The following is a 22,441-nucleotide window of genomic DNA, read 5'->3' as shown; positions in this document are numbered from 1 at the left end:
TCCCATAACCCTGGTAAACTGACAGCACAATTTGAATTAGATTGAATTGCATTTAAGTCTCTCTCTCTCTCTCTCTCTCTCTCTCTCTCTCTCTCTCTCTCTCTCTCTCTCTCTCTCTCTCTCTCTCTCTCTCTCTCTCTCCAGGGCGTGGTTTCAGGCAGGCCTCATCTTCTTGTCAGTGAAACCTAGCAACCTGGTTGCCTGGGAGATCAAACAGGAAATGCAACCCGGGAGCAGCACTCTGGCGGTGCTGTGTCAGAGGAAAACCACGTCCACGGGAGAGAGGTATGGTATGACACGCACACGCACACGCACACGCACACACACACACACACACACGCACACGCACACACACACACACACACACACACACACACGGTACTACACATCAGAGTCCTGCAACGGGCGGGGTACCCGCGGATACCCGACGAGTACCCGCGTTTGACGGGTGAAAACGGGTGAAAAATATACTTTTATAAGTTCACGGGTACGGGAGCGGGCGGTACTGGACTAAACACGGGCGGGAAACATTTTATTGTGAAAATCAGAGAGCACTGTTTCCGCCCCAAACAACGTCACTTGTGTAACTTAACACAGCACAACGGCATGGAGCACGCCGGTCACTTATCTTAACTCACAAAAACACATTGAACATCCTGTTAAACCTTCAAATTAAAACCATCTGACAACGTACACCACGACACATGCTTACTGCGTATGTGCGCGTTCGCGCGGGTGGCGCGTGTAGCGCGTGTAGCGCTATTGTTGAAGGCTGCTATCTTTTTCAACACGTTTCAACACACTTTTAAATTGAGTGACTCTCTGTAGGCTATTTACATTTTACTCTGCATGTATAATCACGGGTAAACGGGCGGACAACGGGTCTATTATTTGATGGGTGGGGCGGTTCTGGTTCGTAGGGTTCTCAAAATTGACCCTTGCAGGACTCTGCTACACGTGCACTGGCGTAAGTGCACACGTACATCACACATGCTGTCACACACATACACTCCTACATGCTGCACACACACTCACACACACACACACACACACACACACATACACACACACACACACACACACACACACTCCTCGTGAAGGCTCTTCGGAACGTCACGTCCTGCATGTCTGAACATGTTGAAGTGACACAGCACTGTAATGGCATTTATTTCTTTTGCAAACGTCCTCTTTTGTCCGCCGGACATGTTCTCTCCGCTTGGGTGAAAAATCTGTCCGAGGGGGTTTTATAAACTCTTTAAAATGTCCGGGTTTGCATCTGTGTGTCATTTTTAGATTTATTTGGCTATTAAAAAATAGCAGATCTACAAGCTCATAGCGTGGCACCGAGTGCCGCGCTATGAGCTTGTAGATCTGCTATTTTTGAAAAGTTGTGCCAAAATCTTGGATTATATATATTTTTTGTTCATTTGTAAAATATTTAGTTCCAGGGACCCCAACAACCAAAGATTTGAGTAACAAATGTCCGCCAAAACAAAATCTAATATTTGCAAAACTTTTCATGATTTTTCCAAAAAAGCAGATCTAAGAGCTTGTATATTTGCTATTTTTGAATAGCCCAACGAAATCTAAAAATGACACACAGATGCGTTCCCGGGCCTAAAGAGTTAAGCATACTCTATTCAGGTACTTAGGTATTTAGAACTTCTCTGGTCATTCAGAAAGTCAGACTGGTTGGAGCATGGCTGATTCCCAGAGGTGCTACACTGGTGTTACCGTGTTTTGCCGAGGTTGGCTACCAATTTTCAGTGGTGGACAAAGTTATACTCAAGTAAATACTCCAAGTATTCAAAAGTACAATTTACGAAGTACATTTTAAAAAAAATTGAAAATAGCAGATCTACAAGCTCGCAACGCGTCGACGCGTTGTGAGCTTGTAGATTGGCTATTTTCGCTATATTTAAAATGCTTAACTGGTTAATTCAGAATGCATTTTTAATACAAATGGCAATAGGCTACCTTTCTGTTTTTGAGGCTATTATGCTATTATCTACAGTATATTATTATTACATTCTAGAGTTAAATTAAGCAGACGACTTGATATACTGTAGAAAGATATTTTGTTACAAAGCTGAATTTTGTATTTACAAAAGATGCTAACTTTAACTTAACACATAATATGTATAAAACAACTTTGAGGGCCGGGCCAAGTGTCCTCTTTTTTTTGAGGGGGGGGGGGGGGGGGGTATTCAGAGTATGGACCACCCTTTGTGAATATCAGTAGCTGACAGGAAATAAACATCGGACCGAAAGCTGTTCCCTAGCAACGCAATTCCACTGACAAGCTCCATAGTCTAATATAACAAGGAGAAAGCCATGTCAAGGACATTATGAAAATCATTTCAATCCTGACTCCAAACTGCCCTTTTCGTGCCGTCTTGTTGTGCCAAAGTAATCCCACTAAAGCTGCCCGGCCCTCTGTGCTGTTAACCCCCCCGACAAGGGAAGGAAGTTTTCAGCAAAGCCCGGCGCCCATGCGGTCACACTGCCAGCGCAAGCCATTCTTTTCAATATAAGGCGTGTGGGACAATGGGAGGGCACGACTCTACAAGTGGTGACTTTCAGCGGAGGAAAAAGTACGTTTTTTTTTTACTTACAATACTGCAATATAGAAATACTCTGTTACAAGTAAAAGTCTGGAATTCAAAATGTACTTGACTAAAAGTACAAAAGTATTGGTATAAAAATGTACTTAATGTAGCTAAAATAAAGGTACCCATTATGCAGAATATCCCATTTCACAAGTTTTCAAGTGTATAAAACGTATACAAATCTTTTGAAAATAGCCGATCTACAAGCTCACAATAGATCGGCTATTTTCAAATGGCCGAAATGTTTATAAGGCTGGTGGTTAATGTGGTTAATGTATGTTCTGTAATCATAATCAAAATCTACAAAGTAACTACAGTAGTAATATTTGGTAAAAATACTGAAAATTGGAAATACTCCGATAAAGTAAAAAATACCTCAAAATTGTACTTAAGTACAGTACTTGAGTAAATGTACCTAGTTACTTTCCACCACTGGTGACAAAACTGCTGCTCATTGATGGGATGGGGGATACACTGGTGCAGGTAATTTTTTTTATTTCTTTTTTTGGCGCGGCACCGAAGAGGCTGTGGTGGTCTGGGGACCACCAGGGGGTCCAAATGGAACCCTTTATGGGTCTGTAACTCTGAGTGTGCTCGGATGGAACCGGCGTTGTTCATAATGTAGCCCAATTTAAAATGATGAAGGGAAGTAATTATGCCACTGCAGTAAGACTGAAGAAATGCTGTCAATATTTCAATTGACATTTAGCTATTAACTATCAGTTACTTAATTAATTGAGCTACCTTTCTGAAAGCCTTTTCAATTTCACAGGGAAGCCACACTGTTATTAGACAGAGTCGTGACTCGTGTTTTACTCATTGGTGGAAAAAAGTACTTACATTTCTTACTTAAGTAAAAATATCAATATTGCGATGCCGAAATAATCTCTTACAAGTAAAAGTCCGGTATTCAAAATGTACTTGAGTAAAAGTACAAAAGTATTGGCATCAATATATACTTAAAGTACCAAAAGTACAAGTACTCATTATGCAGAATGTCCCGTTTCACAAGGTATCTTATGTGTAAAATGTATTAAAATATTTAGAAAATAGCAGATCTACAGCCCCTTGTAGACCCCGGGGTAAATAAATCAACGGCATCGGGGATCTACAACCCCGATGCCACCATAGCAGCTGGTGGCATCGGGGTAGGTGTGGCTGATATGTCGGCCATTATTTGACTTTTTTTTCAACGACATCAGTCTCAGCAATTATGCAGCCGTTGTGTCCCTAAATTGGATGTCATTAGCTGATCTACAAGCTAAAAATGTGTCGCAATGCAAGCTTGTAGATCGTCTATTTTTGAATTTTGTTGATTAGAATTGGGCGATTTTGATAAAATATCCGTAAAAACATAAGTTCAATCAGATAGCTCACAAATAGTTTGAGACCAATAATAGCTTGAGAACATTTTATTTATAAAATGTAAATACAAGTGTGTATATTATATTTGATCTTAGCGTTCAGGCTCTGCTATAGCCTACATGCGTATAAACCTCTCTGTATCTGCCTGAACTAGCTCATAGGCTACGCATCATTAATCGGTGGCCAAAAAGCATCGGACCCAAAAATATAGTATTGGTCCATTGGGGCGGCAGTGGCTCAGGACCCGTGAGGGTCCATTTGGTTACATTTGTACACTCTCAAAGGAACTGGTAGGAACAACGTGTTCGTTCCACGCGCCAACGTCCTACCGGGGAAACTCGCCCTGCCAGATGATAAGACGCGGCCTGCTCACTCCTCATGCATTGAAGGAAGCATAAGCTCAGTTTGGGGCTCTCCCCAGGCTGGCAGAGGGAGAGTAGCGCCCAGGATTACAAGCTTGGGCAATTTGCACTGGGTGAAAAAATGGGTTACAAAAAATGTATTAAAAAAATACACATTTGTACACTCTCTGAGTTCCAAATGGATAAATGAACACTCAGTATTCTACTGGGTACAAGCTATTAAGTGAATGAAGGTAGTGTATTGTTGAGTTGGTAGATAAGGGTCTTCTTTGTCACCCATTCCTCTCAGACTGTGGGCAATTAAACCAACCACAGATAGAGCTCACCCACATGAAAATAAAACAATGCAAAGTTATTAATTATTGTACAAAAGCTATCTTATTAAAGTCAGCACTGTCATTGAGTATTAGGATGGCTTATCTGTCAGAGGCAGAGTGTGCGTGTGCGTGTGCGTGTGCGTGTGCGTGTGCGTGTGTGTGTGTGTGTGTGTGTGTGTGTGTGTGTGTGCGTGTGCGTGTGTGTGTGTGTGTGTGTGTGTGTGTGTGTGTGTGTGTGTGTGTGTGTTTTTGCAATATAGTTTTGACATGAATTTGAATTCTGCAAATCCTCATAAGTAAAAGGAAATTAGTTATTAAGCAGGTTCTCTTTCTATTTCTTCTTCCCCCCCTCTCTCTCTCTCTCTCTCTCTCTCTCTCACTCTCACTCTCACTCTCACTCTCTCACTCTCTCTTTCTCAGTATTTACTCTTTCTTTCTTTGTAAGAGACTATGTCAAACATTAAACATAATTATTGCCATTTGCTGTATTGTTCAAGTTGTGTCTGTTCTTATACAGACCTAAGTCACTGTTACAGTATAGTAGTCGAGTCTCCTGAAGATGAATGCATGGACAAGTTTTTCCAAATCCTGCTGATGCATAAGTCCTTTAATCCTTTCATATATTCTTAAAAGTGAGTTGGCTGACTTTGTAATTGTCTTAATGTGGCTGTTGAAATTCAGGTCTGAGTCCATGACTGCAGCAAGATTTCTGGCTTGGGTTGTTGTATTTTAACATTACCAACTGAAGCTGAGAGATGACTCCAAAAACAATTACTTCAGTGTTGTCTTGTCTAAGTCCTCGGGTTATTATTTGTGTGACACACACACACAGGCCCTGGAAATGGCACCGTATCAATTGCATATCTCTCTCTCTCTCTCTCTCTCTCTCTCTCTCTCTCTCTCTCTCTCTCTCTCTCTCTCTCTCTCTCTCTCTCTCACCTGAGGACCCTCCCAGGTTGCTTCACCTGGGGTGGTCCTCAATCATTTGGCGGACACCCCTGGGGGTCCGGACCACTGCTCTACATGGCATGGTACAGGCAGCCTCAAGTCTCATTCATGTCCCACTGTACGACGGTGTCGTGCCACAAAAATGGCCGACCTGCAAGCTCACAAGGTGTCGCGCTGTGAACTTGCAGATCGGCTGTTTTCAGCGAATGACACCGTCAAACGACAAAGTATATATCATGCTTCAACACCTCTCCCCCCCCCCCTCCTCCTCTCCTTCTGTTTCCCTCTGTGTGACTGTTAGTTGATAGCCACCGTGTTGATAAATGGCTTCCATTAAGCGGAACGGTTATTACGGGACGTTGTTTCAATTAACGCCACTTAGCTAGCCGTTAGCCACGTCCAACCTTGACAGATAGAAGAGGGGGGAGGGTGGGGGGTGCCCACCTACCCACACGCGTCATGGACAGGCGGCTGGGGGGCGAGCATTTGAGACTTTGTGCGAGGTAGACGTTATATTAATCAGCGGTAGTGTGACAGCCGTGTTTTTAAACACGCCGGACGAGTTAAGATTAAGACTTAAAGTGGAGCTGAGGTGAGACTTCAGAGGACACACACGCACGCACACACACGCACACACGCGCACACACACACACACACGCACACACACACACACGCGCGCGCGCACACACACACACACACACACACACACACATACACACACGCACACACACACACATTACGCGGCGCGGCTCGCAATATATCACAGTGTTTTAACAGACTTCAGCACTTTAGCAAAGTAAATGCAAGCCATTAGAAACGGCCCATTGGGCTGCTGCTACTACACTGTGAAATCTCCAGTGTTTCATCTAACTGTTCATTTAACTGTACAAATGGAACCAAATGGACCCATAAGGGTCCATTTGGTTGCATTTGCACACTTAACAAAACGGATAAATTGATCTTACCGTGCATTAAAGTGAGTCGGGGTCATTAGTTATGTATCTGTGTGCTGTGAGTCAGTCACAATTCGGCGTTCTGGAAATTCGCCGCACATCGACGTGGGAAGTTGGACCATGATTTGTGCCCCCTCTTTTTATTTCTTTATGTATTTTAATGTAACTTTTATTCAACCAGACAGGCAAGATTAAGAACTCATTCTTATTTACAACTAGCGGCCTGGCAAAAGCATTAGGACAAATCTGTGAGACTGTAAAGACGAAACGGAAGCGAGGAAGAGGCATCACGTCCGCTTCATCCTCTGATCATTTTCAGAGCCTCCGTGCTCCAGACCGTGTAACCGAAGCAATTGAAAATTGTGGGAGGCAACGGCCTAGTCTCACAAGACTGCGTTTAGGTTGAGGGAACAGGGCTGAGGTGAACCCAGGCCTATTGCTTTGAAAACCAATCCTGATACCGTCCCAATATGAGGGATTGTTTTATTATATATATTTTTTTTTGCATTGGTTCTGCTATGTAGTTTATTTTTAAAATAGCCAATAGAAGTGACACAGTGTGAATCAGACAAAGTAACCTTAACACCAGTACTTAGTCGAGTCAAAGGAGATACCCCTAGTCATTACATCACCACAAGTGAAAGTTGCTCAGTTTACTTCAGTTAAAGACGGGGTGCCGTGATTTTTAGTGATCCCCCCCCCGCCCCCTAAAACATAATCATCAGGTATTATGGTTATACTAGGAGGACGTTTTTTTTTCAAAAAAGTGTACAGAAATTGTTAAAATTATGTTTTTATGTGGACACGCCTCCAGTTCATTAAGTATACCTGGTTCTCACCTTAGCACCTCCTCCACCACCTTAGCGCCACCCACCTGTCCTAGTCCCTCCTCCTCCTCATGCCCACACCTGTTGTGTTATGATAATGAGGGGGAGGGTATAATTTTACTGTGTCACTAAAGAGCTGTTTTTCTATTGGCACGTTTGACCCTCAAGGTTTCAGCCTCCAGGAAGAAACTCAGAATAGTCAGAGAAGACATAAAACACCATAAAAAAACACAACCAGGGGGCTTAATGAAGTTCTATCAACCTCATAGACACATGAAAAACAGAAAAAGTGCAAAACCATGGCACCACCTCTTTAAAGCACGTGTGCACTTGCTATCATTGCTGTATCAAGATTTTAACGCCAACTCCACCTTCAACTTCAAGGTCATCGTCACATCAACAAGTTTACTGCGGTAAATTCGGGTGACATTATTTTCCATACGGCACAAGCTCCGACAAACTGTAGTTACACAACATAGAGGGGCTACAACTGGGTGGGAAAACTATTTGGAGATTTAACCCATTAAGACCTGAAACTGTGTCATTTTTAGATTTGAGCTAAAAAGTATTATTTTACACTTTGGCTATTGAAAAATAGCAGATATACAAGCTCATAGCGCGGCACCGAGTGCCGCGCTACGAGCTTGTAGATCTGCTATTTTTGAAAAATCTTGAAAATGTGTGCAAATCTTTGAATATAAATACTTTTAAAGCGAACATTTGTAACTCAAATCTTTGCTTCTGGGGGGTCCCTGGAACAAAATATTTTGATGGGGGTCCGCGGCCAAATACATATAATTTTGGGGGTCCTTGACATGAAAAAGATTGAGCACCACTGATATAGAAACATATGTTTTTCAGAATACTGAGATTTAGGAGACATGTAGAATCGGCTTCAGGTCTCAATGGGTTAACCCTTTAAGACCTGGAACGCATCTGTGTCATTTTTAGAGTTCTTTGGCTATTCAAAAATAGCAGATCTACAAGCTCATAGCGCGGCACCGAGTGCCGCGCTATGAGCTTGCAGATCTGCTATTTTTGAAAAATCGTGAAAATGATTTTTTAATATTTTTTTTCCGGAAAAATTGTTAGGATTTCGTTTTTTTTTTTTTAAATCGGCCTCAGGTCTTAATGGGTTAAGTGCACGACACAGCCATACAAGGAAGTATAAATGACACATTATACTCCGTTCCCCATCTGTGTGTGTGTGTGTGTGTGTGTGTGTGGATGGAGACCTCAGGGACACTCTGGCTGTCCCTGCCTGAACCACACGGACTGCCGACCGGCGTCAACTCTCTGCCGACAGGAGTCAGTCAGTCGAGAAGGAGGTGAGCGCAGGTGATGTGAGAGATGATGGAGGAGGAGGCGGCGACCGTTCCCTAAAGACAGAGAAAAGGCGAAAGGCACTTATAAAGCATGAAAATAACATCGCCAAAATGTACCCGAAACATCCAGTGCTTTTATCAGACTCCTCTTATCTTTGAGGTGATATCGTTCAAAGCCTTTGTGTGCTTTCATTCTTGTTCTGCAAACAGCGGCCGTCTCGCTCTCTCCCTCTCAATATGACACATTATTGCCATTTTGCCCGGCCTTTGGTTAGTCGCTGCTTACAGTACATACTCATGTTCTGCTTTGATCAAAAGTTACATATCGACGTATCGTTGCTGTCGGGTGGAAACCTTGTATGTCCGAAACATACAAGGGTTGCGGAATGAAAAAAATAACCTGTGTTCCAATGCATCCAATACAGTTATAATTTAGTCGCAAGCTCTTGTTAATAATTGTCTTTGGTTACAATTTGTGACAAAAACAGCAGATCTAGAAGCTTACAACACGAGGCATCATGATGCATCGTGAGCCTGTAGATTGGGTGCTTTTGCTACTTCTGCAGCCCAGGCGGTATCAAGTATCAGCTTTATCCTTTTTTTGCTTTTTAATCCTACTTTTTTCCCATTTATGTTTTGTTGTTATGCCAATTAACACATCTCCTGCCAAGATATTAAACCGTTTTTTAAATCGTTTTTTATCCCCTTGCCAGCGTAATTACCTTAATCCGACGATCTTTGAAACGCTGTGGAAGCCACATTGTGTTAAAAAAAAAGAAAAAAAAAGGCCCCGTGAGTAGGCGGAGGCATCCGTGTGTCCACTGGAACAATAACATTCCACCCGTGATCGGCCATTTTGGGGCTACGGTCTGTTGAAAATGGGTGGTTTTCAATGCAAAAAAAAACAACTGAGATATAGTGTTTTTCTAAAAATCCCATAGTCAGGGTGGATGGCTTCCTGTTTTTTTGGAATGAGATCACACCGACTACTTCTTCTGAGTGACGATCGATCATTCCAAAGCTGTGTTAGGGCGCCCCTTGAGGAATTTTCCCCAAACATATCTTTTGATAATAGAACGTAGATCTGCGTTCTGGCGGGCAAGTGATTAATGAAATAAAACGCAGCTCTGCGTCTTTGGCGGGTAATGTGTTAACCACTTAAACCCCAGCATCCGTAGCGCGGCGCGTTGGGAGCTTATCGATCGGCTATTTTCAGCGAAAGCTTTCCCCACAATAACAGAAAACAGAAAAATACACTAGCATAGAGCCCTGAGGGACACCGCTCAAACATATGGGTTTTAAGTGGTTAATTCCTCCCCACACACATTTTCTGTGTCGTCACTGCTGTTGTATATCCTATTGACTCACCTGCCACCCTCACTCACGTAGAGACTGCCGTCCCACTCCTCCCGCCCCAACACTTGGGGACACAAATGTGACCAAACGTTTGACGGGACGGGGGTCCCCCTGGGGGTCGTCTGAAGTGCCGTTCTCAAACCCAAGACGTAAAAAGGGTGACATGTTGCCGTTTTGGACAAATTCTGCCCCAAGCCGTCACCCGTTTGCCGTCTTGGGAGTGAGAATGCGTTGGGCATGCGCTATGCCACTGTACCACCCGAGCGACCATCAGAACAGTTTTCACCGTTGGTTCTAGCTTTTTTACGGTGCGTGAAGGTGCTGTGTGTAAGGTTCTTACTCCTATAAGTTCTAGCCATCTATCTGTGCCAGTGTCCTTGGCACACGAGGCAATATCTAATGTTTCTAGTGCATAGCTGTCAACTCTCTTGCACTGAGCGAATTGACAAATGACCCTGCTCTCTCTCTCTCTCTCTCTCTCTCTCTCTCTCTCTCTCTCTCTCTCTCTCTCTCTCTCTCTCTCTCTCATCTCTCTCTCTCTCTCTCTCTCTCTCACACACAGACACACACACACACACACACACACACACACACACACACACACACACACACACACAAATCAGGACCCAACAGGAGACGTTGCGGGTGGGTTTGCGTCAGATATTGTGTGGGTGGGGTAATTACTTGAAAAGCTGATTTCAATACATGTCTAATTAGGGCTGTTATGATGCTGCAACACGTGCCACAGGGACCATGCTGTCTGTGAAGAATGAGTAGACTGGCATCAACTCTGATCTGGTCTAGAGATAGGCTGCGCTAGCACTCCTGTTTTCGTGTATAGAGGCGCGGAGAGATTGCACCTGATCTCATTGGTTCACCGATCTGTCCGTCAACCACCGCCCCGTTAACACAACATTATGAGCGACGCCCACTGCACTCTGGTTGGTTGGGGAAATGAAACACTTCCCATACCGGGTACACCGACGCGCTCCTCCAGGCTTTTATTTTTTACCAAAACTAAACAATAAAAGCCTGGAGATCGAGGCTAGTCTAGAGATAATCAGCGGATACGGACAGGGCCTGTGCTCCCAAAAACTATTCATCTCATAAACCTTTTGGCGTCATGTCATGGTGGTAGGACCTACCTAAGGCGATATGGACAAAATCAAATATCAAGATATCTTTGACCTAATATGTCGATAATGTGATGATAATATGTTATTTTGACGATAATATTCAAAAGAGGTTCTATTTTTTTTAAATGTTTGACAATTTTTTAAAGTATAAAAGTGATCAAAACTAGGAAAAGACAACACTTTTTATCCCCGCCAGGCCGCAACGGCTGAAGGCGAGGGACTACTTTTTCGCTTCTGTGCGTCCATCCCTCCGTCCATCTGTCTGTCTGTCCGTTTGTCTGTGAACAGCTAATCCCATACTTGGGGCAGCTTGTATAACTGCACTGTCATACCACAAACTATAATATAGGGCACTAATTCATGGCCGACAGCGACGATAGGAAGATGCAGCGTCTACTGTAGGAACCACATTGAACTGGTAATGGCATTAAAGATAGCGTATATCAGTGTGTGCACGTGTGTGTGTGTGCGTGGGTGGTGCTGGCTGGATGGGTGGGCGGGCGCAGTAATTCCAGACAACCAGAGGAGGCTATTGTCTTATGAATTGCTAATAGCGACTATAAATGCTCTTTTATCATGCACTCCCGTGGGAGTGCCGTTTTACTCATTCATCAGATCCATTACTCCAGCAGCGCTCTGCTCTGCTCTGCTATGCTAACCCAGACAGGCTCTGTTAACAGGCCAGGTCTCGCAACAGCGGGGGCGGCAAGAGTGTATGTAGTCTTTTTAGTTTTGCTCTTTAGGGGGCCAAGCTCAAAGTGCGTAGGCACCCTATTGTATTAGAACATCTGGGGATGCCCCTGTGTGTGTGTGTCTGTGAAAAAAGAACACAAACCCCCCCACAGAAATTGCAAATCTACAAGCGTTGTGAGCTTGTAGATAAATAATCATGTGGATCCAATGTGGATTGGATCCACGGGACTTCATGTGACCAGCCTGTAGCATGAGTCGCCTGTGACGACAGTCATCTGTGACATATCTATCACGTATGACTCCACATTTGGGCCAGGTTTCAGCCTGATCAGAGCTCCATTGACTTTATTCAAAGTTAGATATTTCACAAGAAGTTTAGCGCTGATTGTGTCCAGTGGTTTGTCAGATTAGTTCCAGGACACAAAGACTGATAGGCAGGCAGGCAGGCAGGCAGGCGGGCGGGCGGGCGGGCGGGCGGGCGGGCGGGCGGGCGGGCGGGCAGGCAGGCAGGCAGGCAGGCAGGCAGGCAGGCAGGCAGGCAGGCAGGCAGGCAGGCAGGCAGGCAGGCAGGCAGGCAGGCAGGCAGGCAGGCAGGCAGGCAGGCAGGCAGGCAGGCAGACAGACAGACTCCTTTAGAGCCACGTGTGAAAATAATAAAAAATAATGTAGAACGGCTATTTTTGCTGCTTTTGTGTGACACTGTAGTATGACAAAGTAACATTAAGCATTAATTTATGAAAAAAACAAGGGAAAAAAAAAATTAAAAGACATATTGAAATATGGAGATACAAGGATTCTGCCTGACAGCGACGATTTAGGGCTTAAGTGGTTAAGACATCCCTCCTTGTACAAGGTACAAGATCGTTGCACTTCTCCAAAATAATTGTTTTGTTACTGTTCCACCAAACTGTATTATATCTCCAGACAAACTGACGGTTCTGCCTGGAGGCGAGATAAACTGGAGACCAGAAAGATGAGTTTAAATTCTGAAACGCTCTTCCCATCCCTGATCAATTTCTGCGTACATGCCCTCCAGCCAAGTCTCAGTGGTCAGAGCCGGTTTGTGGCAGAATGGTAAAAAAAAATAAAAAATGAGACGAATGCCTAATCAAACTCCACAGTATACACAGTGACAGCATACCAGAGCATCCAGTGCAGTCATACAAAAAGTGACAAATGTTCAGTTGGTAGAGAACTGATGGATGTTCAGGTGAAGAATTTAATAACCCATATAATGTATATGATATATAATATTAACATATTGTTGCTGTTGGGCAGAAACTTTCCATCTCAATATTTCAACTTTTTGTGTTTTTTGGTCAATTATTAAAGCCCTACTTCGCCAGTGTCTCACAAAAGTAGCAAAAATAGCCGATCTACAAGCTATTTTTGAAGTGTTTAGTTTAACCATTTAAACCCCACATATACTGTACATCAGCTATTTGAAAATAGCGATCTATAAGCTCACACCGCGTCGCGAGGCACCACGTTGTGAGCTTGTAGATCAACTTATTACGTATTTATTTAGTGAAAAACAAATTGGAATATGTTTGAAGCATCTTAACAACACATGTCTTGTATGGGGGTCCCTGGCACAACATATTCTCAGATGGTGGTCCAAATACATAATTTGGGGGTCCCTGACATGAACTAGAAAAGGTGCTCCTCGGAGCACTGCCAGACCCCTAGTGGTTGAAATCTGAAGATCGGAGCACTACGTGTCACGCAAAGCTTGGCCAATCAAAAAGAGGGACAGGTAGGAAAAGAGGGACAGGTAGGAAAAGAGGGACAGACCGACCGACAAAGCCTCATGTAGGCCGACCCCCTGGGTCTGGCAAAAAGTATGAGAACCACTCAAGTAGACAATGTGAACAGGTGGACATACATGATGTGCGTCAGTGACCTGCTCTGTGAGGACGTGATGAGGAACAGTCACAGTACGTTTTAACAGCGGGCGACTCTCGCGCGATCCCCGGGCGACATCGTCCAAAAGATAAAGAAAATCCATCTTTCATCGCCCCCCCCCCCGCCCACTTCGCCCTATTGCCAGTAGTCGCCGGCTCTCATAGACATATAATGCACTTCCGGAAAATACTATCCTGATCGCCCGCTGTTAAAAAGAACCGTCAGGGTGTCAGACGGTCTGTGGAGACAGGTCTACTTTAACCCATGAAGACCTGAAGCCCATTCTACAAATGTCTCCTAAATCCCAACAGTATTCCAAAAAACGTACGTTTCTCGTAGTGGTTCTCAAACCTTTTCATGTCAAGGACCCCGCAAAATTATAATGTAGTTGGCCGCCGACCCCCATCTCAAAATATTTTGTTCCAGGGACCCCCCAGAAGCAAAGATTTGAGTTAAAAATGTTCGCTTTAAAATAATATATATTCAAAGATTTTCTCGCATTTTCACGATTTTTCAAAAATAGCCAAAGTGTAAAATAATGCTTTTTAGCTCAAATAAAAAAATTACACAGATGCGTTCCAGGTCTTAATGGGTTAAAAGAAAGCAGGCACACCACTTCCTTTGGTATTTTTTTGCATTTTAACTCACAGGTGGGGAGCTAATTAATTTCCTAATGAAGGCCCTTTGCTTTTATGCGAACTGCAAATTGGAGTCAGACCTCTGTGTTTCTGTATTTTGTAGACCGTTACCGTTTTGATGTGTTCTTCGTTCCTTAACCACTTAAAACCTGATACTTAGTTGACCGGATTCCTAAAGGCTCTGTCCCCCTCCTGTTTTAGCTCTACACTAAATATATCTGCAGAAAATAGACAACCTACAAGCTTACAATATGTCGCAAGTTCGCAACGCAAACGTGTTGTGAGCTTGTAGATGGGCTATGTTTACCGAATGCTAGCCCCAGAATAGGGATTCATCAATCAGTGTTGTCTGATTTCACAAGCGAAACAAGCAACTATGTCTATGAAAACTAGCCCAAAAGAAGCGACCCTCAATAAATAAAATAAAAATTGACATCTCCAATAACCCTCTGGCACATGTGTGTGTGTGTGTGTGTGTGCTCACAATATGCAATATGCATGCATGCATGCATGCATGCATGGCATGCATATTGCATAATTGTGCTTGTGCACAGGGGAGGGGCAGAGGGGACGCTGATGTGGACTGCTACTGTGGAAAGCCTGCTGACGTGAGGTTAGGTATAGTGGATGGACTCTGCATGACGGACTATGGAGCTCAGTAAAACTTTATTGTCTAGAGGAGTTTTAAACAACTTCAGGAAGCCATGCCAAAACTACACTGTGGAAACAAGCTAAAAAAAAAACGTAACCCGCAACTTTACAGAAAAACAAGCCCAAAGTCGCTTATAATAAGCGGACTTGGCAACAATGATAGGGATGCTGGGGTTCAAGTGGATATCTGGAGATGTGCTGCTGCTTCTAGCTCTGACCAAACCTCTGTTCTAACCTCTGACCTTGTCCACCATTGCTAGCATTACCTGCGGCGGTCTATTTGTTGTTGTTTTTAATAGTGTCCCAGTGCAATAGCATGCACTCTGTCTACACAGCAAACCTAGAAGGCTAAAATACAAAGGGCCAAGGTCCAAGCGAACCGCAACGCGGACTTGAAGGTGCTGAAAGAGACAAAGTGTGAACATTTTCTTACAGTCAACCGCGCGAGGTAAAGCAATGCTCAGAATAGATCCATAGATTTTCTGATTGTTTGGTTGTTTTTTGTCACAATGGTGGGTCACAGCCAGAGGCTATGGCTATATAAGGTCCTTGGTATGGAAAAGTTTGGGAGCCCCTGGTCTATGTCTCAGCTGCTATATCGATTCCCTGGCGGTTTCACACCAGTCTTTTTACGGGGTCCTCAAAACTTTTAATGTGCAGTAACGCTCACCTTGGTTTGAGCTTGGTTTAATCAAATTTACACTTTTCTCACACAAAGAAGGGACACGTTGGCTAGCATTGGTCTTTTCTGCTGGTTCATTGACTTTTATTCATACAATTCCCCCTCAGGGATAAATAAACCTTTATTGTATCTCATCTTCTTAGTTATTATGATATAAACACCCAGAATGGAAAGCTGACGGTTTGTTTTTGCCTAAGCCTGTGATGTGAGTCAAAAGTGTCTAACTATTCTTCTGTTACTTTCTCAGAGGGGTAGACAGGAGGCAGGAGAGAGTAGGAGAGCTGAGAGGGAGGCGGTGTAGGAAGGAGTAGGAGAGCTGAGAGAGAGAGAGACAGTGTAGGAGAGAGTAGGAGAGCTGAGAGGGAGAGACAGTGTAGGAGAGAGTAGAAAAGCTGAAAGGAAGACAGTGTAGGAGAGAGTATAAGCTGAGAGGGAGACGGTGTAGGAGAGAGTAGGCAAGCTGAGAGGGAGACAGTGTAGGAGAGAGTATAAGCTGAGAGGGAGACGGTGTAGGAGAGAGTAGGCAAGCTGAGAGGGAGACAGTGTAGGAGAGAGTAGGGAAGCTGAGAGGGAGACAGTGTAGGAGAGAGTATAAGCTGAGAGGGAGACGGTGTAGGAGAGAGTAGGGAAGCTGAGAGGGAGACAGTGTAGGAGAGAGTATAAGCTCAGAGGGAGACGGTGTAGGAGAGAGTATAAGCTCAGAGAGAGACAGTGTAGGAGAGAGTAGGGAAGCTGAGAAGGAGACAGTGTAGGAGAGAGTAGGGAAGCTGAGAGGGAGACAGTATAGGAGAGACAGTAGGAACAATGAGATAGTGTTGAGGTGACAAAGCGAAGGAGAGCTGAGATGGAGACAGTTTGGGCGAGGCCAATCTGGGAACCCATCAGCAGAAACAAAACAAAAATATTTGTTTCCCCTTTGAATTTGCCTCTGGGGGCTCCGCCGTGTAGAGACTGTATGTCGGCCCGTTCACTCTCCTTCAGCCCTCCTCTTCCGGTGGTGCTCCTTTGTTTTCATTCCTAATAACAATGGGCCCGATTCACCAAGCTGGTCGTAAATATCAGCGTAAATAACGTGTAAATAAATTGACTGAAGGAGGGTGTATTTTCTCTAAGCAAAAAACGACGTGCAATTCACAAAGGGGTGTGTAAATCCCTGATATGTGCAGATCACAGCTGTTCCTCATTTTTGCCTGAAGATCAGATGGCGCGTTCACATGGAAGATCCTTTGCATTGCTTCACGCTTCACGCCCTTAAGACCATGAAGCTGTTTACACTCAGAATGTGGGTGTAAACACACACACACACACACATGCATGCACGTGTGTTCTGCCCATGTTCATATAAATAGTTAAATAGGCCTACTGTATGCAACACATGTTTGTGCTCAGGTGCAAGAAATGGACACACACGCACGCACGCACGCACGCACGCACGCACGCACGCACGCACGCACGCACGCACGCACACACACACACACACACACACACACATACACACACACACACACACACACACACACACACACTTACAGTAGGGTACATACAATACAATAGTATGCATGGCTGGCTGTCTATAAACATGCATCTATGCTAGCGTATGACATGTTTAATTCATTGAGCCAAGTCATACACTGCATAAAATGCTACATAAAGCTGCTGAATAATGTAACCTATTCAGACAAACTAAAGCAGGAATGTATCTGTGAGTTTGTGATCATAGATATGCAAACACAGCCCATAGTAGAGCTGTATCCACACTGACTGGAGTTTATATACTTGTGCTCACACTCAAGCATGAGAGACCGACCGACAGATATTTGGGTCCGATCCAGATTTTGGAGAGCTGATTGACAATGTTTTGAACATTAAAAATCAGTTATTTTTCATTTGAAAAACTTAGATTTAATTAAAGTTTTTCTAAAATGAAAAAAATAAATAAAAATGCTGCTCTACAAGCTGACAATGTGTCGCGTTGTTAGCTTGTAGATCAGCTATTTTTGAATTTGTTGTTTAAATAGTATAACCCAGTTGATAGAAATCGGGACACATCGGCTGCATAATGGGCAAATAGTGTGGAGGACTCCTTTCACATTGTTTCAGATATCACAGATTACAACTTGGCCTGACAACATTTTTCAGTCATGAGATTTTATTTAGCTTTAATCTGTGGGATCTGTCTGGATGATATTGATGACATGGAAGACACTTTAAAATGCAGTCAAATGGTAAACAGTGCACTTATACAGCGTCTTTATCCAAAGTGCATTACAATTATGCATTACATTCACCCACTGACGGCGGAGGAAACCATTGCAAGGCACCGACCTGGAGGGAACAGCTAGTAGCTTCCAGGGCTAATGGGCTTTATACACTGTAGCCTGTTTGTAGGTCTAATGAGTTAATAATGAGTAATAATGCTTTTCTAAAATAAAATAAAAGTTCCTACAAAAAATAAATTCTAAATAAAATTAAAAAAAGTAAAATATTAATTGTTGTTATGAAATCATGTATAACATGTTTGTAAAGAAATCATGTAAGTCTTGGTTCCGCCCCTGATCACCAGGTGGGGCTGATAGCCAATTGATTCACTTTTTTTGTATAAAGATATGTCATTTCCTGCTTCTTGTTTATACTTGAAAGAGACCGAAAGGGTCGAAACGTCGTATCGGCTGTTTGTCACAAATAAACCACCTTTGGAGAATTCAACAAGTGAGTTTCGAGCCCTGCTGTGTTCTCTAAGGCACCAACCTGCTCATCGGGAGCAGGTAGGGGCTCAAGGACACTTCAACACTAACCCAGGATCGTCTGTGGATATCAAAGTACTTATATGTTTTTACTTTAGTAAAAGTATCAATACTATAGCATATAAATACTCTGTTACAAGTGAAAGTCCTGTATTAAAAATTTACTTGAGTATTGGCATCAAAATATACTTTAAGTACGAAAGTAAAAGTACTCATGATGCAGAATGTCCCATTTCAGAAGTTTAAAAACATTTATAAATTTTTTTTTGAATATAGCGATGCGACGATCGGCTATTTTCAAATAGCTGAAGTATATAGAGGGCTGAAGTGGTTAATGTATGTTTTGTATTCATAATCACAGTATTTAAAGTAACTTGTAACTAAAGCTGTCAAATAATTGCCGTAGTAAAAAAAATCCATATATTTGCCCCTGTAATGGAGTCGAAGTAAAAGTAAAGAAAATTGTAAATACTCAAGTAAAGTACAAATGCAAGTAGAAGCGCAGTACCTGAGTACGCCTTCATGTACTGTTCATGTACTACAGTTTACTTTCCACCACTGCCTCTGTGGATATCATATGAGGCGTGCGGAGGGCGCCACACCATCTGTCAATTACAGGTAAAATTAAGGGAGTCGGGCCGTCCTTGTGGCTCGAGAAATTGCCTCGCCGTGGGAAAACGCCATATATTCGCAGCACATTAATGTAACTCTCCTCAGAGTGTGCTCCTTCCAGCAGCTTCCAACACATCTGTCAACGGCACCAGTGTCCTTGGATGAGAAACGTTTACTGTCAGTCGCTGTGGATATGAGAGCATAACAGTCAGACACCTAAAATGTAAATGCAGAAACCGTAGTCATACAGTATATATTATGGAGTGTGTGTGTGTGTGTGTGTGTGTGTGCGTGCGCACGAACGTGTGTGTGTGTGTGTGTGTGTGTGTGTGTGTGTGTGTGTGTGTGTGTGTGTGTGTGTGTGTGTGTGTGTGTGTGTGTGTGTGTGTGTGTGTGTGTGTGTGTGTGTGTGTGTGTGTGTGTGTGTGTGTGTGTGCGTGCGTGCGTGCGTGCGTGCGTGCGTGCGCGTGTGCATGTGTGTGTGTGTGAGCGCGCCGGTGGGAATATGTGTTTGATTGATCCCTGCCTCTGGTCAGACTGAATTAACATCTGATATTGTTTGAAAACAATAATTAAACAATTTAATCAAAATGTATGTTAACCACGTCAACCATGGCATATCTATTTTGGCCAACTTTTCAATTATTCTCAAGTATTTTCTTTTTTTAAATTTAAGAAACAGCAAAATTGGCAGATCTCCAAGCTCATAATGTGTCGTGCTGCAACGCATTGTGATCTTGTAGATTAGCTATTTTCGCTATTTGTTGTTACGCTGTTTGCTTAAGCCCTGTAATGTAGTATAATAGGGTTTAAGCTAAATGTCTCTCCCTCTATATTTTTTTTTTTATAGTTTAACATTTTTTTTTAAATCAAACCTAGGGTTGTGTGTGTGTGTGTGTGTGTGTGTGTGTGTGTGTGTGTGTGTGTGTGTGTGTGTGTGTGTGTGTGTGTGTGTGTGTGTGTGTGTGTGTGTGTGTGTGTGTGTGTGTGTGTGTGTGTGTGTGTGTGTGTGTGTGTGTGCGCGCACGTGCGTGTCATTCTGTCACGCAGATCAGTGACCCAAACACCTACATACTTAAGTGCAAAGACACAGGACTCAAGTTCATTAACATAGGGCATTGAGGCCGTTTGGGAGCCGGAAGGTACCCGCCCGGTTTGATCCCCGGCTCCCCCTGGCTGCCGAAGTGTCGACGTGTCCTTGAGCAAGACACTGACCCTCCCTAACTGCTCCCAACGAGCAGGTCTGTGCCTTGAATGGTTGCCTTCACCGTTGGTATGTGACAGTGCGTGTGAATGGGTGAATGTGATGCACATTGTAAAGCACTTTGTTTAGGGCCGCTATGGGAATGCAGACCTTTTACATACAGAGAGAGAGAGAGAGAGAGAGAGAGACAGAGAGAGAGAGAGAGAGAGAGAGAGAGAGAGAGAGAGAGAGAGAGAGAGAGAGAGAGAGAGAGAGAGAGAGAGAGAGAGAGAGAGAGAGAGAGAGAGAGAGAGAGAGAGAGAGAGAGAGAGATTGTGACACTACAAGGTATAGTGGTTTGAAAAAAAAAGAATACTGACAGGAATACTAAGAAAGGCCATTCCGCTGTCAGCTTTGTTTGTATTGGCTGTCCCCTAGGGGACACACACACACACACACACACACACACACACACACACACACACACACACACACACACACACACACACACACACACACACACACACACACACAGAGAGAGAGAGAGAGGGTTAAGTGTTGTGTGGTCTTAGTGGTTAAACACAAACTCACTTAACAGAGGGCTTTTGTCTCAGGCTTGGCTCTCCCCTTGGGGCCACACACGCACAGGCACACACACGCGCACATACACACCACAGCTTGGAGCAGCAATGTAGGTCCAAGACATTATGGTCCCTGTTAGCACCCATGGGAATTAAAATGGGGAGAGAGAGAAAGAGATAGAGAGACAGACAGACAGACAAACAGACAGACACACAGACACACAGGCACACACACACACACACACACACACACACACACACACACACACACACACACACACACGCGCACACGCACACGCACACGCACACGCACACACACACACAGAGAGAGAGGCCACAGGGTGACCACTGTTTACTGCCACTGTGTCCCATGAGAATATACTTATGGGGCAAAAGAGCAACGAATTCCCTGCAGATATCCTATGAATGCTCAAAATATCTGCGTGAGTGTCACAGTGTTGCGTGCCTGTCCTTTGCATAATATCTCCAGAACCGATCGACCTTAAAACTCGGCGCGCGTATCGCCCATGCAGGATCCGAGGGAGTGTGGTAGCCCACCTGTCATCGAGTCGGTCTGATAGGTGGTTGTCCCGAAACGCCCGACCCATATGCCCATATATATACGCATAATATACAGAGATCTGGCCAGGGTTGCCAGATCTGCTTATTATAATTTCCCCGCAAGATTGTATTTGAAAATAGCCGATCTACAAGCTCACAACGCGTCGCATCGCGACACGTTGTGAGCTTGTAGATCGGCTATTTTCAAATAGCTGATGTATATGTTAAAGTGCTCATGTGGCCCATAGTCGCTTCTTTTGGGCTGGTTTTCCTAGACCTGGGTTGCTTGTTTCTCTCACAGAATCTGGCAACACTGTCCAGAACCGCCGATTCGACCGAAACGCCCATATATGGGCATGCCCACATATGTGCGTACGTAGTTGCACGCACCGAAAATACATAGCAGATCCACAAGCTCACGACGTGTCGTATAGCAGTCTGCGTTCATTTTATTACTTTAGTAATTGTGACTTTATCTCAGAGTTTCTTTCGCCTTAATGTGAGATAGGCAATGTCGACAAAGAATCTCATAGTTCAAGTAACGATTGTGTGAGAGAAACCTCAGAATTGGGAGAGATATAATACATACTGAGACATACTTTACACATAAAAGACACAAAGTCTGTCTCTCTCACATAAATACCTGAATAAGTGCGCGCCCACACACACACACACACACACACACACACACACACACACACACACACACACACACACACACACACACACACACACACACACACACACACACACACACTTTTTATGATGTATTGAACCATTATTGGTCTCTCTATCCTCTGATTTTATTTACACTTGTTTTCCAGTGTTCCCCCCTTCTCTCGCTCTCTCTCTCTCTCTCTCTCCCCTCCAGATTGCTTGCTGAAGTACAGTTCTATTTTCTAATGTTCTTTTTGGTGGTGTTGGTTATTGTGTTTGGTCAAGGGCCGGGCTTCTCTGAGTGTTAATTTAACTCTGAGAGAGGCCTGGACCACT

General features: G+C 43.8%; 1 protein-coding gene across 1 annotated transcript in view; it reads left to right on the top strand.

Moving 5' to 3' along the window:
• Positions 1 to 22,441, top strand: part of LOC308089073 (transmembrane protein 132C-like) — a gene marked incomplete at its 3' end in the record, with an annotated part of 204,933 nt that overhangs the window by 68,882 nt on the left and 113,610 nt on the right. Inside the window, 1 exon segment of the mRNA XM_080433646.1 lies at positions 145 to 285. Coding sequence (XP_080289772.1) covers positions 145 to 285 — 141 coding nt within the window.

Source organism: Gymnoscopelus braueri, assembly GCF_963280865.1.
Source record: "Gymnoscopelus braueri genome assembly, chromosome: 7".
Taxonomy (NCBI): Eukaryota; Metazoa; Chordata; class Actinopteri; order Myctophiformes; family Myctophidae; genus Gymnoscopelus; species Gymnoscopelus braueri.
The sequence above is the reverse complement of the archived record's forward strand: the minus strand, read 5'-3'. Positions and strand labels throughout refer to the sequence as shown.